This window comes from Nomia melanderi, chromosome 9, assembly GCF_051020985.1.
Source record: "Nomia melanderi isolate GNS246 chromosome 9, iyNomMela1, whole genome shotgun sequence".
NCBI classification, from domain to species: domain Eukaryota; kingdom Metazoa; phylum Arthropoda; class Insecta; order Hymenoptera; family Halictidae; genus Nomia; species Nomia melanderi.
In genome coordinates this window covers 11,088,557-11,105,897 of record NC_135007.1, presented here as the reverse complement: position 1 = coordinate 11,105,897, position 17,341 = coordinate 11,088,557, and the positions used below count along the sequence as shown (strand labels likewise).

The window sequence follows — 17,341 nt, the reverse complement described above, 5'->3', positions numbered from 1 at the left end:
GTTTAACTTACCCTCACGCCTTTGAACGTATCAATGACCTGCCTTGTCTTTTCCGTTGTATTGTATAGGACTTTCGATGTATGTAATTTCGTACCAGCCACGTCTCTACTTTTCCCAGATTTAGTCAATAAAATATTTGCATAGGGCATTCGAAAGAAACTTATCTTCACAAACCATCTCTTATTAAATCGATATCCAATCTGGTAATATAATTAGATGTACGTTCTATTATTTATATTTATTGTTTAATGATTCGATATTTTATTAAGAAACTGAGGAATACTTTAAATTGTAAATTGGGTTAGTTGAAAAATCGAGACATGTTAGGCTTCAAATTTCATTATATCACATACGATGATTAGACTGTACGATGATTAGACAAGATTCTACATTACCGCTATTATAAAGTCTAACCAGATGAGAATGTAAAAACAGAGACGATAATTTTTTAGGCAGTTTCCTAAGGCCCTTACGAAGAACAGCAACGATGCAAGGCTGCGTCCCCCGAGTGCATTGTAAAATGTAGTTGATGCTCTTGAAAAGGATCGTTTTTACGAGGTACTGGAAGACCTAAGAATGTTTTGCAGCTTACGTTGTGCCTGCGGAAACGTGGCTTAATGTCGAGATGTCCGTAATTTGGGAAACTCGTTCTGTAATCCGCTTGTCCAAGCCCGACTCACATCTGGCGTTCACGTGGATTTATGTCCATCGCTAACATGTTGTAAGGAAAAACATCTAGTCTTGTCATGACTCGATGCTTAAAGTTTTCTTATGACTTTTCACAGTCATAGCTGGCCAATAAAGTCAATGCATAAAAGCACTGAATTTATAGAATGAGGAAGACGTGCATTTCATAAGTTTATGAATTGTAATGTATATATCGTCCCCTGTTCAAAGGAAACGAATAATTTATGAAATTTTACAATAATTCCAATGAAATTATTTTCTTATTCTAAGGTTTTCAAATTCGATCAATTCGCATTTATTGAAGTCTTAGATCACTAATGCGAAAGTAGATCTAAATTTTCGTACATTCAGAATAGATGCCCGGTTGATTATATATATTAATGCCTTCCAGGTAAAAATCTGAAATTTATCACTTCCGTGAAGTCTTTTCTCTGTACATTTTCATGCCTCGTCTGATTTTACTATCAGAGTGGTGTAAAGTACAGTTTACATTGTAAACTAGCCTCTTTTAGCGGCGGTGAACACAGATGAAGCATAATCTCAGGGGATCGTGTGGAAATGGTAAATTTCGAATCTTGACCTGGAAAAGCGTTAATGCATTCGCATAACCCATGTAAGTGAAAGCGGTGGTATAACACGAAATTAGAATTTCTGAAACGTTCAGCCGCTGTAAATTTTCATTATGAATCTAGTTTCGTTTAATTATGAAATGCAAGTCCATAAAATTTATATTTTATAGAGGAAAATGAAAGGAGCGACTCATATATATTAACACGTACAGTGTCGTCAAGGATAACGAGTATTTTGTATGGAATTAAATAGAAAGTAAAATGTATCAGTTGATTATGATTACTATTCATCGGACGTGTTAATATTTAGTCGCGCAGGGTGCACAGAATTCCGTGGTTCGTCAGGATAAAAATGACGGTCTTCGTTTTAGATAAAAAAAACTGCTTTATTGTGGCAGAGCACATGTATTATCATATACCAGCATATAATTAGGAAGTCCATAGTAATTTACAAATTACGATCCACTTAAACGTCGGTACACGTGGCGGTGTATGCAGGCAGATTTGAGAATCGATTTCGATCACATACATGCTGTTACCATGTTCTATATGTTCACTTTTATCATCTCATCGATCGTTTATTTCCTTTCTTGTCCCGCTTCTTTTTTTTTTAAACATTACTTTTCATCCGTTTATTTTTTTTTTCAATGTATTTTTTTTTTCGTTTTTTTTTTATCTCGAGGAAGGGGAGGATGGGACCTTCTAAAGGTCCTTGCAACGATGGTGCTCTATTTATAATACATGAAAACAAGGGATATGTGGTCTCTTTTCTTTCGGTATTCGAGAAAATTGTACCCGTACAAGCCGATGGGATTTTTCTATTTCCGTTCACCTGTCTCCCCAACGTGGAGGACCTCGCTTCGTTATCTTACAAGTAATCGTGATTATCGCAAGTGACAGTATTTCCAGGCATCTGTTCGTATCAATAAACTCCTTTTGTTCGTATTCAAGCAACAGTAAAAACAAAATGGAAATTTTTTTTTACATATTTACGGGGGATAAGATATCTCGTTTGGAATAATGAATTAATCAGAGAAAGCATTCGCCAATCCTCCTCTTATGTACAGCTATAGATTCTCGGTCTTTCGTTTCTTTCGTTCCTCATTTTGAATCCCTAATTGATTTCTCTGTTGTGTATAGTTATCGTTTCGGTAAATTATAAACACTATAAAAAAGATTCGAATAGTCTTTGCGATCCAACAGAGTTATTAGTATGAAAGAGTTAATTATACTTTCGAATTAAATGTATTAATCGTAAGATAAGAATTGATCGTGTTAATAAACGTATAGAAATACTGTTCCTATACAATAACATGAAATTATTTAATAGAATGATTCAAATGAATTCCAACGGTGTACTAGGACTAATTGTTTGAAACGTTTGGAAAATATATAGTACGCCATGTTCAGTTCTTCTTTCCGTCATTCGATTTCTTTGCAGTGTCTTCGTTCGACGTATTTCCTTGATCTATCGCAGTTTAAAGGCTGCGTTTGTCGATAAAACCGCGACAAGACTGTATTTACTTCGATGCTCATATATAGTTAATTAATTTGTTAAATTCGTAACTATTTACTTACATTTTATGCTATAACAATAATAGCAAAATTGCGTGAATGTGTGTCTAAATTGTTTCCTCGTTTAATCTCGTATCTCTTCGAGTTCTGCCGTAATTGTAAATTTACAGCTATTACAAATATTATTGTTTACATTCGTGTAAGGTAACATTAATGGTAATCATCGTGTTCGTAATCTACTAATATAAAGTTAAAAATGCGGGAAGTTGAAATCTCGCGGTCACGCCGCTGAATATATTCGTGTGTGTATGTGTGTATACGTACATGCATTTTATTTCACATTTTTTCTCTCTTAACTCTGACGAGTTTTTTTTCTTCTTCTTTTGATTCGATCGAAATCGACGGTAAAAGAACATGTCATTGGTAACGTGTCGCTCGAAATGCATTGCGGTAAACGATATTCCTTAACACTGATGATCACATCGATTTCCATTAAAAACTTCAATTAGGAGAGAAACTAATAAATACGTTACCTCGAATACGATGACGACACGTTCTTTCGATTCCGAGTTTCTTGAGATTTGGACGACCAATTAAACATTTGTTAAACTTTCGAGCTAATCACGTATTCGACATGCTCTGTAATTCAATCGATTGAATTGTCAAACGGGGAAAACATACGAAGTGAAAATTCTTGCAAAATTCATTAAAATTTTATTAATACGCCGTCTACAGATTATTGTTTCTCGAATTGCTCGAATTGTTGCTGGGATATCCGTTGAGAATGAAATTCAAAATATTTCGAACGGTTTATGGAGTTTCAATTGAACTACATCAGGCCAAGAGATAAATCGTTATCGTCCAAAATTTTGATTAAATCATCTCGGAAAAATGGCAAGAATTTTTCTCCCGTTTCTCTGTGTCAAATATAAGGAATGACTGATTGTTTGTCTTAACATCGTCACGCTTATCCAACAATATCGAGATTAATTAAGTTAGCGTTGGTCGAAGATCGTTGACAAATTTATATGCATATCCCGTACATCTCACACCGTATCGATAAGATCTCGTTTTGTTGTTTTTTTTTTGTTCTTTATTAAGCTAAAATGACGAAACATTGATGGAAGAAGGATGGGCAGAAAAAACGCAATTCTATCACCGTCTGAACGAACCACACGTCTGACTACAAACGGCACCATCTCCTCGCACGTGTGACGCTTAAGTCTCGAGACAATTTTTTAGTGAATAATTTGAACTGCTATTTAAAATCGTACTTGTAAAATGTTTTGTCATAGTAGTTTTCTTTTCCGTCAAACAAAGAACTGGATATTTATCTATATATATGTATGTATATATATATATATATTTATTTATTTATTTATTTATTTATTTAGTTATTTATTTATTCATTCATTTATTTATTTATTTATTTATTTATTTATTCATTTATTTATATGTATATATGCAAAGTTTTATTAACATTAGTAAAATTTTTATCAGTTCTCTGTTACTTTTTATCATACAGTTTCTAGAAATGGTAGTCTCTGTTAAAAATGATTTGCAATGTTATCGAGTCAGATGTGGAAATCCAAATTGTAGTCGCATTACTAATTTATTAATACATGATTATTCATAAGTTATAGAAAGATTTTCGGTGACGGGTGTAAGCCTTCGCGATGAGTTAACGTTTTGTTTCGTGAATCTTCCTCATTTTTGTGACCATTTGTACTGCGCTTATCTCGAACAATAATCAATCGCAATCTATATTTTAACGATGACATTTATATAATCATTGAACTGACTTCACTGTTTTGGAAATGATCAGTTTCACTTTATCGGAACGGGGAAAATCAGAATCGTGATCAATCGATGATGCACTGGTTAGTGCGTGAATGTCGATGATAAAAATAATCGGACTATTATTGGTTTCTTTTCGAAGCGTTCCGAAAATCGGCCGACGAGATGACGTTACTGATTATAGATTATCTGCTATTTATAGTTATGGTCTATCGACGAAATTTTTAATTCTGTTAATGGAAACTATCTAGAACTTGTCGATCTTTGAAACACCTTTTTCGTTTTTACCAAAGTAATACAAGGATTTTAAACATGCATAAGAAAACGATGGCACTTTAATATAATTCGTTACATTTCTTTGAGCTTGCATTTTGTCGGAACGTACGAGATTCCTCTATTTCTTTTTTTTCATTTTTTCAATCACACCAGTTCCACGGGTTCCGATACACCTCTCTCTCGCAATCGATAAATTAGTCTGAACTAATTTCCTGTTATACTTGCCTGTTCTTCGTCAACATTCGTTCGTTAATTGCGAAGTGACATTATTTTCTGATCGCTTTTGCTCGCTACGCAAATACCTACACGTTTCATATTTGTGCAGTTGTGCCGTTGTTGTTCTTCGATCGCGTGTTTCATTGATTCCGGTGTACGTTTAAACATCCTCGATTCCACAGAAATGTGTGATTCTGATTTTTCATTTTTTTGCGGCCTCGCATTACGTGGTTTATAAATGAGCGCGTAGAACAGACAGATATGCAACGTCACTTACGAATTTAATGACAAACTCTTGGTATTTATCGTAAAACGAATCCTCCTCCATCGATCGTTTCGTTAAGCGTTTTCCATTACACGTACAACATTAAAGAAACAAAAACAGAAAGGAAACAGTAACACACAAAGAATAATCTCTAAAACGCTAGACTCGAAGATTCAAGGTTACACAAGCTCACTTATCCTTTACGGATATCTTGCTGGAAATATAAAGTATTATCCGAAAGTTCTAATCCTTGTATTATCTTAACGCGCTACATCGTCCATCTGAGAACGAAAAAAAGGAAAAAAAAGACACATGTGTACCGGATTAAAAAATTCCTTTGTCCTCGTTAAATCCAACGGAATAATCATCTAATTTAAGAGCAAGTGATTGGGAAGGCGGGGGTAAGATAATCGACCTTAGACGGACTAGTATAATTAGTAATTTGTAATTTCGAAACAGGCTATCGTCTGTTACTGCTAACCAGTATAAACGATTAAAAATCATGTTGTTCGGTCGGAGGGTCGCGAAATGAAATCCTCCTCGACGATGATCGAAATTGTGATTCACCCGTGAATTCATCGAATTCGTTTTCATGATGGCTCGCACACCTCGTTAGTCTTTTAAGTGTCGTGAGTGTTCATTCCAATCGACGCGATCGTTGTTACTTCCTACCCTAATATGTTACAAATGTAATTCGTTCATTCCGTTATACCGAGTTTGCAATGAAAAGGTATAATTAAGTTAATAATAAGTGCGTAAAATCAATCGAATGTATTTCCCTCTTCATCTTCTTCTATCTTGTGTTCTGTTCTCCGATAGAACAATTTCGCACGATCAAATTATCTACGGCTGGTTCGACCAATCACGAACGCTTCCGTTTACGCGGCTACGTTTTCTTCAACTCCGATTGTAGTTTATTGTTTCCATTAACCCTTAAACCGTGGAATGTGAATCGCCATAACGACTTGAAGCGCAATGGAAACTCGTGCCAGTGATTTGTGTCCGCGATTCTAGAAACTTTTAATGAAACCGCTCTCTGGAAAATATGAGGAACGACTTCTGGTAAACATTTCCGATATGAACGCCGGTTATTTAGAACTCAACCTTTCAGTGCTATTCACAGTGGTTGAAGTTTCAATAACCGTAATTTTTTCAAAAAATAAACTGGCATTCGTAAAGAATTCATTAATCATCCAGGATGGTTGACTATTTAAAACAGTTCGATGAAAATTCGATTCAGTTTTCTAAAGATTCGTTGAAAATATTGAAGCATTCCTTTTATCTGAAACGTTAAGTGGCCAATGCACTTTACGGTTTATCGTACGACGAGTTGCATAATTTTCTAAGGTCCGAGGTATAATACAGCTCGATCATAAAATCTTTGAAACAATTTTATCTAGGATTTTAGCTTTGAAACATAAATATTAAACCGGGCGAAACTTAAGAGATCCTATCATTTGAAAAATGTATGTTCTCGAAATACTCGTATCGTTCTGATCAATTCCGTACGAATGAATATATATAATTTCGTACTATATATATATAATATATATAAGTCATTAATTCTGAAGCAATTAAAATTACAATATTTCTAATAGATGAAACGTTCTGGAAAACTTCAAACGAACACAAGCTACAGTGAAATCACTAATGCCTTCGATATTTTTGCTACTACACATATACATAGCCAACTCGTCGTATAATAAATTCTGCTTTATGGACGAATTCCTTTTAATTCTGTTCTCATAGCGAAAAGTTGAACCCGTTAACCGAGCAATCATCAGCACCTACATTGAGGGACGAAAGTATTTGTAGGCCATAAATAAATACTTTACATTCATGAATATTCTACAACATTCAACTAATAGTCTACACAAATGAAGACGATATTTATATATATAGAAATTCGTTTACGTGTTTATTGTAATAATATCTCTCAAAATTTCCTCACTGTACAAATACTTTCGTTCACCATTGTACATAACCTTGAGTCTAAATAAAAATCACTTTATCCGTGTTATTCTAACATAAGAGTCTAGATTTCCCTAGTAAACAGTTAAAAGAAAAAATATCCAAGATACATAAAAGAATACGAAGGACGAGTCAAGTCGTCGTCCCCGGTCAATGGGTTAACAATTCACGTTCCAATCGATTTAAGGGTGAATGAATAACCCGCGCCAACACACGGCGAGAGCGATGCGACGCGGCGGCGAGTAACGGTAAAACTTAAAGAAGAGAAAAATAATGATAATAAGAAAAGAAAAGAGAAACAGGGTGAAAATGCAACGACAAAGTGTTGTGCTTGTCGCGTCGGTCGCTTCCTGTCGGCCATGTTGGAATCGTCGAAAAAGGCCGGTGTGGGGCAAAATGAAGAGTTTCCACTACTTAACGCTACGCGTGTATGTGCAATCCAGTGTATGTCTTAAAAATACTCGAATACGTTCTACTTGTCGATAAAAGGCAAGAGAATTGTTCCGCTCGTGTTCGACTATAGTATGACGCGTCTCATAATCTATTCGGAAATTTACCGGTGCTCTGTGTCTCGATGGATTGACTTTCCGTAGGTTAAACTGTGTAAACCAATAAGATCAAGGGACGATATTTAATTCTCGTGATCTACGGCTTCCTTTCTCTCTCTCTCTCTCTCTCTCTCTCTTTCGTTTTCTTTCTCTCTCACTTTCTCACTCTCTCACTCTCTCCCTCTCTTTCTCCGGATTCGCTTCCCATCTTCGTTAGATATAATGTTTATATGTATATATTTATAGTTTCCATTTTCTTTTTGTTCTTTTTTTTGTCGGTAATTTAATTATTTTAAACCGTTATCGTTCCTGGGCCGAGCATCCTGGCGGCGTGGCGGTGATCTATCTGGTAGCTAAGTAGTCCTACGTAGTTTTACGGCCACGATCTCTCTCGTCAAACGATCAATGGATCATTGAATTAAACGGTAGTAAGTGGAAAATCGAGAATGGGGATTCTTTTCGTGTTAATCGCGCACTTGTAATGATAATATAATATTTATATTTATATATATATATATATATTTATATATACATATATATGTATATATATGTGTATATATGTATATATATGTATAATGTTGTCTCGCAAGTATATTATTTATACACATCGTAAGATCGAAACACCTTAATTCGTACACCTAGATTCGTACGTGTAATATCTATAGTTCATATATACAAATTGTAAAATGCCTTCTTAATGAAAAAGTCGTGTTCATTTTATGTATATGTCTTTCGGTGTGTATATATCTTGTTTATACATATCTCTCTCTTCTTTAGCAGTGTGAACGCAGATATATTTATATATATATTTTTTTTTCCTCTATCTCTTTCCTCCTCTGTTTTTCTCTTTCTCGCACGCACTCACGCACTCGCGGATTCATACTTTGCTGTCATTCTCGCTGCCTCATTCGCGCTCTTTTGTTTTGTTTTCTTTTTTTTTTTTCGTCTCTTTAAATTAATGCTTCTCGGCTACGGAACACATGATCACTCGCACACCGTATTTTTATCTTTTCTTTTTTTTGTACATGCACAACAGTTGCTTCTAAAGAGTTCAGTTCATCGCCTGATCGCACCCGTGACAAGATTCTATCCTCCCCTATTTTTGGGTTGCAGTTAAATCATTTTCAGAATGGAAGTGATTGCACCGCTACGTAACTTACCATAACGCGTGAAATTACGTATCTTGCGAACGACGTGTTCAAAACATTGGAAGATCGTGTTTGGAAAACAATCGGAAGCACTTGGACTTCGTTAAAGGGCAATCGGTAATTTTTTCGTCGAACGTTTCGCTTCCTTTCTTGAACCGTTCGAAACTCATAATCGAAGCTCCGAGACACAGGGAAAAAACACTCGAAACATTGATCCTCGTTCCGGTTAGAATTTTGGAAAAATCATCGTCCGCTGGAACGTCGATCTAGAATCTCGTCAGTTCTGCGATTCGCCGCGACAACCGTGTCGTGCTTCGTAAAACGCGAAGTACAGTTCGAACGTAGAGAAAACAAAAGTTTTGACACCTGAAACAGTTACCTCGGCTGAACGCCAACGGGCAGAAAATATTCCGGTACGATCCTAAAAGTTTCGTTTTTCATCGAACTTTTGGACGGCTTCTACGAAGTCTGGCTCCTAGAGTTAGAGATAGCTGGAAGTCACTATGAAAAATACTTTTAATGCGATGGGACTCTAATGCTCTATGGCGGTCAATATTTACATTTCTCGTTTCTAATTTCGACCGAGGGGATACCGAATTGCTTCAAGAGAGATCAACTGAAAATCATGTTGTTCGAAGTAACTTTGATACACGATTATTCATGCAGTTATCACTGATCGTATTTTTCGGTGTGAATGGGGTCCTTACGGAGATATTGATCTATCTTTCTTTTATAGCGATATAGTTGAAGAATTAAAACATTCCCAATTCGTATCAGAACACATTTTAGCATGCTTTGCGTTTAGTAAATTTTTCGACATTTTATCTCGCAGAATGTTTACACTCAGTTTAATCGAAGGGTAGTCGAAGCGTTAACCAAACAGATCAATTTTTCCAAAAGAAGACCACCCCCACCCGAAACATTCACCAGCGCCAACTGTACGATCATGGGATTCTAAAACCTAAGTGTACTCATGTATTCCTAATGACCTCTACTCCTACTATGAAGAAGACAGCGTTCTACCGTACAATAAAAAAGGTCTAACCGATGACTCGATCAAGGACGACGCTGCCGATACAGTCGGTCGCGCAAGGTCCGCTCATTAATTCCTGATCAACGGTCACCTAAGTACATTCTAAAACCTAACGGAGCCCGAGAAACTTCCGAGAAGTCCTCCAAGAGTAGCGCCGCGAGAAAAATTTACAAATCCAGGGATTGACTGATTGAAGCCGATTAACGATCTAATGCTAGCCTACGTCGCGTAAATACCGAACAATTGAAACATTTATACCTCAACAACACCGACGATACGTGTTTACCTCGCGTAACCAAGCCTCGTCTCTCCGGTAAGACGCAAGCGAGCACGAAGCGCGGAAAACAACATGGCGAACGAAAACGGTTAGCGATCGGCTCAGCGGAACGGTTTTCGCGCGCTCGAGCGCTAGAATATCTCTCTCTCTCTCTCTCTCTCTCTCTCTCTCTCTCTCTCTCTCTCTCTCTCTCTCTCTCTCTCTCTCTCTTTCTCTCTCTTTCTGGTCCCGAGGGACTTCCGGTGCCTTCGCGGTCTTGGAGAACGGTTGATCGCGGACGCGAGGAAGGAGAGGCGGGTGAGAGCGTCATCGAGGATTAAATTCGTTGAAGCGGTCGCCTGGCGAAAGCTCTCTTTCTCTTTACCTTCTCTTGTTTCCCCATTCTTTACGCCCCTTTCTCTATTTTGTCTCTCGTGTGCCTATCCCATTCTCGTCCGATGAAGTCTCAGACGGAGACCCGTCGCGGCAGTTCTTGCGGCATCAAGCTGACGATCGACGATCGTCAGATGCTGGCTCGATGTTGATACAACGGCGGCAGTTGCAGCAACGGCGTCGGGGGCGGCGCGCAATGCTCGGTGTGTATATTCAGCGTGGGCAGCTGCTGCATCGGCAGCAGGTGCGAGATCTTACCGGGCGAGCGGCGGACCGTGAACCGTGGTCTCCGTCGTTTCTTCTGGAAGCCGCTGCAGCGGCAGTTGCAGACCGACGTGTCGTCGTCCAGCGATATCGTGTCACCGTGGTTGCCTATTTGGCCCGACAGTATCGAGCCGTTCGCCATTATTACGTCGCCATCCAGGCGCGGTGCTTCTTGCGCAGCCTGCGTCATAACAATTGCGATTTCTTTTTTCTCCTCGCCGTTCTGTTTTCTCTTTTTCGAGTTTGTTATACGCTACGGATATGTTGTTTGCCGTTGTTTTGTTAAGCTATTTAAATGTCTTTGAACGATTCCGTCGTTTTTCTTTTCTGTTTTGCTCGTTTGGGATTGTTCTAGCGGCTTTTAGACGTAACCGTAAGGGGGTAGCAGGACGCTTTTTCTTGTATCGATTCGACGCAGGGGATGATGATGAGGGCATTGAGCTAACGAATGTATTAACCCTCGTGTGACGAATGCGGGGTAGTTTTCATTTGGCGGTAGTCGTTTTAGTTGTATATTTATTTATCTATTGATTTATATAATTATTTGCTTGTGCATAGATGTGGATGTATTATGTAAAATTTAATGTAGAATTCCTTTTTGAAATCTATATATATTAAGGGTTGAAACGATATTCGTCATTCGAGGGTTAATAACTCGTTAACTTTCCGGTTGAATTTACAATGAAAAGGAGGAAGAAAAAGAACTCGTTGGATTTCTTTAATGAACTTGAAGAAAATATAAGTTTCAGACTCTACTGCCTTAAAATATCCAAAATCTCTTTTTCGTTACGAGTATTTAAAATTTTACCTATGTTACAGACTTTCGTGACTAACTGTACGTTTATAAAGCTGCTAAAGCAATTTCCCTCCGAGTTCTTTGTGAGTAGGTCGCGATCCATTAAAAGTCTTCGATGATTTATTTCTGTATTTAACAATAAGGGGATTTATAAAGGCTCTTACCTGTAGAGCTTCAGCCTCGTCCCGCCTCTCGTCCTCGGTATTCATCGTGACGAATCGCAGGACCAATAAATTGAGAGAGGCTGCGACGATAGCCAAGCCGAACAGTATGAATATCAGGGCGAACATCACGTACTCGGGTTTGTTGTCTAGCGCGTTGTCCTTTTGCAGCGCGACCATATCGCCGAAGCCGATGGTTGTCAGTGTAATGAAACAATAATAGATGGAATCGAAGTATGACCACCCCTCATACCTAGAGAACGCCGCGGCACCTCCCGCAATCGTTAAGCAAGACAAGGTTGTCACCACGCAGATAAGGTTTATTTCAGAGGCCTGAAAAGTACACAATTTTTATGGACATTATCTACAATTAAGGAACTTGAATTTTATTTGATTATCAATATTAGTTGAACTTCTTTTTCGTTTTGTTTAGTACACATTCAAATAGATTTCCATTTTTTTATAATCATTCCATAACAATTTTGAATTTTAATTAAGCATCTACGATCTACCGTTCTAGATACGATATTGACTCTCTATTTTTTGTCTTCTTCCTTGCGAGAATATTTTATCATATATTTAATAGAATATTTTAACTTCCCTAACCTGGGAAAAAGCTCGGCGTAATTATTAACGAAATCTTCCGAGCAACTTGTGCAATTTTTTATGGCCAACTAGTTTCTGGTGAAACTACTTTAAGAAGTTTATAATTACGTCGTTCCAGTGACACAAGTATTTTTTTATGTATGGTGTAGTAAAATTTGCTGAGACACGCGTAGGTCATGCTTACGTAGTTTCATCCGAGTTCGGATAAACTCAACGGGGGACCAGGGTACTCAATACTGTGCTTCGTGTAATTATACTCTTTCCTTGTTGAACTTAAATTAAAACATCTTTGGTTTCTTTACTGCTTGGAAAAATTAACACTTTAAATTTTATACACTTCCACGAGTGATTTTTCAGAAATCCGATATATCTAACTCTGTGAGAAGAATCTGTACGCGAGTCGCGACATACGGGTTCAGTTGAACTCGTTCAAACTTCGGATTTGATTAGAGTCAATATCGCAGTCGTTCTCTCATGCAGAGTATGCGCTGGGTAAATGGAATTCGTAGCATTACCTGGACATCTTTACAGTTAAGAAGCTTCTTTACGTTCCGTATTACGATGGACGAGAATTTATTCAAACGCTCTCCTATGCTCTGGAACATTACGAGTCCTAGCGGGATTCCGACGATCGCATAGAACATCGTGAACAGTTTACCGCTTATGGTGTTCGGCGTTGAATGTCCGTAACCTGAAAATTGTATCGCGATTCCGATGTAAATGCTTGTTCCATAATTCAATGATTACATTCATGCATCGTGAGTTCGTATTGAACACAACATTTATGCAAAAAGTGTTTACAGAAAATTAGCATAAAAATATTCGAAATATCCGTAGAAAGTATCTCTAAAGGAAATTTCTATTAACTGTACAAAATGATTATTTTGTTACAGTAAAGATTACTACAGAAAATTATAAATTAAATCATTTCTATATTTTGATTTCTCATAATACGTTTAAACGTAACATGTTTCACGAATCTGTCTGTAAGTAAATTTTTCTGTTTGATTTAACATCTCTCGTAAGGGTTGAATAATATTCAGACGTCTGCATTTGTATGCAATCGTATGGACGGATGTTAAATGTGAAATAGCTTTTAACAGTGACAGCATGATGGAAAATGATATTTCGTCGAATACTTGCCGATAGTCGTGAGGACCGTGGTTGCATAATAAAACGCTCCGGCGAACTTCCACTGTTGACCGGCTTTATGAGGTTCCGTCTTCAGCACCACTGTTTCCATGATCTTGAAGTCGTCCTCGCTTATATTGTATTTGCGTATAACCATCTTTTCAATGGCTGTCAAAAAAACCAACATAGGCCTCGCATTAATCGAGTATCTCCGTGACACGAGTTCATCTTTATTTTCTCCCCTATTCACCGGTCAGTTTCGCTGAACTAGATTCGAAGTTTAACAAATAACGTCTTCGTTAAGGCTCGGTGTACTTGAGGTTCAGAGTTGAAAGATTGAATGGGGTGAAGGAGAAGCAGCCGGAGGTTCCATTGATACATGTCTTCAATTCGAAAGACGACCCGGCATCAATACTTTTTAAAGGAATTACATTTCAACCGTTCTAAGCCGATTCCCTTTGAACTGATCCGAGTTTATGGAAGTGGTAAAACTCTCGTTACCCTGTCCCGTGTTTTTTTTTTTTAGAAACACAGGAAACAACTATTTGATCAGAGGGGAAAACTTCGAGACACTTTCAAGCTTTACGACCGGTGAGACTTCTGATTGTTTCTACTGCCAACAAACTAGAAGTCATGTTAAGGAATGAGGCTTCTTTAAAGTTTGTTCGATTTAAAGCGTTCCAAGACATCGAATACTATACATTTTCATTTATTCAGGAAACATAGACTGTGGATTATTATACACTTAATTATCTAAAACTCCACGTTACGTGTAATTGAAAGAAATTCGATTAGTCCTTTACTTTAATTCAAATCTTATAGAATCTTTAATATTGTGTACAAACTTCTGCTAAATTTTAGTAAAAACTTGTGTTTACATAAAAATCCACGGTTCATTGATCGAGTTCAAACTGATAATGAGAATTGTACCGTCTAATGCTTCTTTGCGTCGTTTCTCCGTCTCGGACTCGAGGACGTCGAAGATTGCTGCGCCGACGAGGAGGTAGGTGAACGTGAAGACGATCAACGATAGGGTCCGGACGTTTTGTTTCTTCATTCTCTAGTGAGCCACATGCTCACTAGCAGGGCCCCGGCCCTAACTACTTGCATCGCTCAGTGGAGTACGATTTGGTGTGCCGGGCCCATGTCGACCCCTTCCCCTTCTTGATGATGCTCGGGGGGCCCTTTCTTTCCTTACCGAGCGCTACAGACCCGGCACGCGACTCCTCTTCTTCAGGGTGTCTTCTTCCTTGCAGGCACTACCTTGTAGCCGCTTTCGTTCATCTAAATATATAGTTCACATCATCATCGACGATTAACAAATTAATTTCATCATCAGCTTTAAACCAACATATTTCGCTAACAGTTCTCAACAAAGAAATTTATGTACGAAGAAACAAACGATGTTCTATTGTACAAGAAACTGTGTTTAAAATGCTACTATCACATTCTTAACAAAACTGCTTCTATTTAAACGATACATAAAGAATGTAGATAAAAATGCAATAGATGAGAATTCACCAAGGAATACTTCTTAATTTGAAACAGTAATTTAAGTCAAGATTACGTTAGAAGTCGATGTAAATTTATAAGTTTAAGAAGAACTGAATGAACCAAACTAGAATGTTCTCACGCTCTCTAGTGTTGTCCTACTAATAAATCGAACCGTTTTCACGTGGAAGCGTAGGATCTTTTCCATGGAAGTTCGGATATGTACATTGGTTTTGAGATTCGAGGGACTACGAAGGATTTTCTTACAAACTGTGCCATGAATGTTAGTCTCGTTACGGTGTTAGGGGTTCCATAGATATAAAAGCGCATAATCGTCCTTGCTACTAAAATAGGACTCTTTTGAGAATAGTTCTTTTCTTCGTTAAGCAAGTTCAGACCGGGTGGTACTTTTCACGAGCAAAAAAATCTGCTGATATAGAAAGACTCACCTGCAGCCTGTTCCGGGTTCTCCTTTACGTACGACAAAGGGTTGAGCAGAATGATATGGCAGTGCTTTCGCTGCTCCCACTGCCACGTTCCCTCCATTCCTCAGTTTAGCGCCCAACGGTTTCAGTGCCGACTGAAATTAACAAATGGAATTTACGTAAATGACTCATCCTGGTTTTGTTAAAGATACATATTACTGGAAGAATCTGATTACTGCGCTGAAGATCGGTTCGTTTGATTTTTGTTAAAGAAATTAATTGGAGAAACGTTTTTGTAAGTTTGTGTTCATATTATTCAGAGTGTTCTATAAAGTACGCGGATCTTCGACAAATTTTATATTTCGATTTAAGGCAACAGTAATCAAACGTTATATGAGAGTGTAACCTATTTCACGCTACGAAATCCGTAATAAATCATATTTTCAAGGAATATAAATACATCACGCTAACACCTTATCACGTTAATACCGATTATTTCTTTAAATGTCAAAGAGTACGTCCTACATAGGAAATCGAGTAAAAATTGCAAGTCGGTGCACTTTTAATCTGTTCCACGTCGCCCTTCCCGGCTGCGCATCGGTGCTTTTTCTGCCCACGTCGGTACCACGATCTCTCACTTTAATGGACATCGATTAATGGCGCGAAAACTATATGTCAAAGAATCATAACATCAACATGCAGACAGTTGGAAAAGAGTAAAAATAAATGCGCCCAGATTTGTTGTAACGAGTTCATCCAAATGATTCACATTCAAATCATTTTCCGGAAACGATGACTCATCGAATTCATGATCCACTGAAAAATAAAGTAGCAGATTGTGTTACGTGATATTAAAGCAGCGGCAGGTTAAATATCGAGCGAAGTCTTGATAAAGTTCATCATGAAAGGTGAATGATATTTATACACCTGAAAGGTGATTGATATTTATACTTGCACAGTCATTGTATAAAAATAAGATATTTTAAGGATGCACATTTGATTGTAAACCTATTACAAAGAAATCGTATCGATAACACGTATCTTAAACGTCTCTTCATCTCTGAGAGATCAGGGTTAGCACTGATGGGATTCTAGGTGTCTTTTCTAGCTTGCCAAATCACTAGGGAATTATGTCACGTTTAAAGTAATCTAGCAATCTTATTACTTTTATATTTATATGTTAACAATATTTTGTTTTTATTAGTATCCTCTAGGGGTTGCTCATTTCTCCCATTAAGATGTCTCTTGGTCCATGTCTCTGTATACCTATGTCCCCTCAACTCCACCTGTCTCTAAAAAATATTCACTCAGAATCCAACGAGTATGCACTTTGAAGTAGTCATCCGACCATTGTCGATTTGCCAATGGATTTTCTCGGCTATCAACGACCTATGAATTATGCATACCCAGCATTAGGGGAAGTCCACGGTATACTCATTATTGTCGTCTCAGCCTATTAAATCTGGATTTACGCTAATGGCCGGCGCTTTGTGACGAGGACCATGTCACGTTTGTCAGTCACGAACGACCACACTTTACTTCGCGTTAGCCACGTTTATCGGTGAAAGTCACCGGCTGATGATCGCGAAGCTGCCGCTGCAACAGCAGCTGCCATTGTCACGTGTGTAGTTATATTTGTGTTTCGCGTTCGGACCTGGCGATGGTATTTCCCTGCTCGCGATCCTTCTGTATCCTTCCCAACAACGGTATTCTTGTTTTCAATCAGAGATCCTCAAGATTTCCAGTTAACTGTCGCTGGTTGGCATAGCAGGACAATATCTCGGATCCTATAA

General features: G+C 37.8%; 1 protein-coding gene across 1 annotated transcript in view; it reads right to left on the bottom strand.

Moving 5' to 3' along the window:
- Positions 1 to 1,877: 1,877 nt before the first annotated feature.
- The window catches only part of Task6 (TWIK-related acid-sensitive K[+] channel 6), a 144,321-nt gene continuing 128,857 nt past the window's right edge, over positions 1,878 to 17,341 (bottom strand). The window contains exons 2-7 of the mRNA XM_031990137.2: positions 15,573 to 15,703; positions 14,563 to 14,916; positions 13,645 to 13,800; positions 13,017 to 13,192; positions 11,899 to 12,228; positions 1,878 to 11,119 (exon numbers count right to left, since the gene is read on the bottom strand). Of these exons, the coding sequence (XP_031845997.1) occupies positions 10,805 to 11,119; positions 11,899 to 12,228; positions 13,017 to 13,192; positions 13,645 to 13,800; positions 14,563 to 14,689 (1,104 nt within the window). The 5' untranslated portion in view covers positions 14,690 to 14,916; positions 15,573 to 15,703 and the 3' untranslated portion in view covers positions 1,878 to 10,804. The remainder of the gene's footprint in view (positions 11,120 to 11,898; positions 12,229 to 13,016; positions 13,193 to 13,644; positions 13,801 to 14,562; positions 14,917 to 15,572; positions 15,704 to 17,341) is intronic.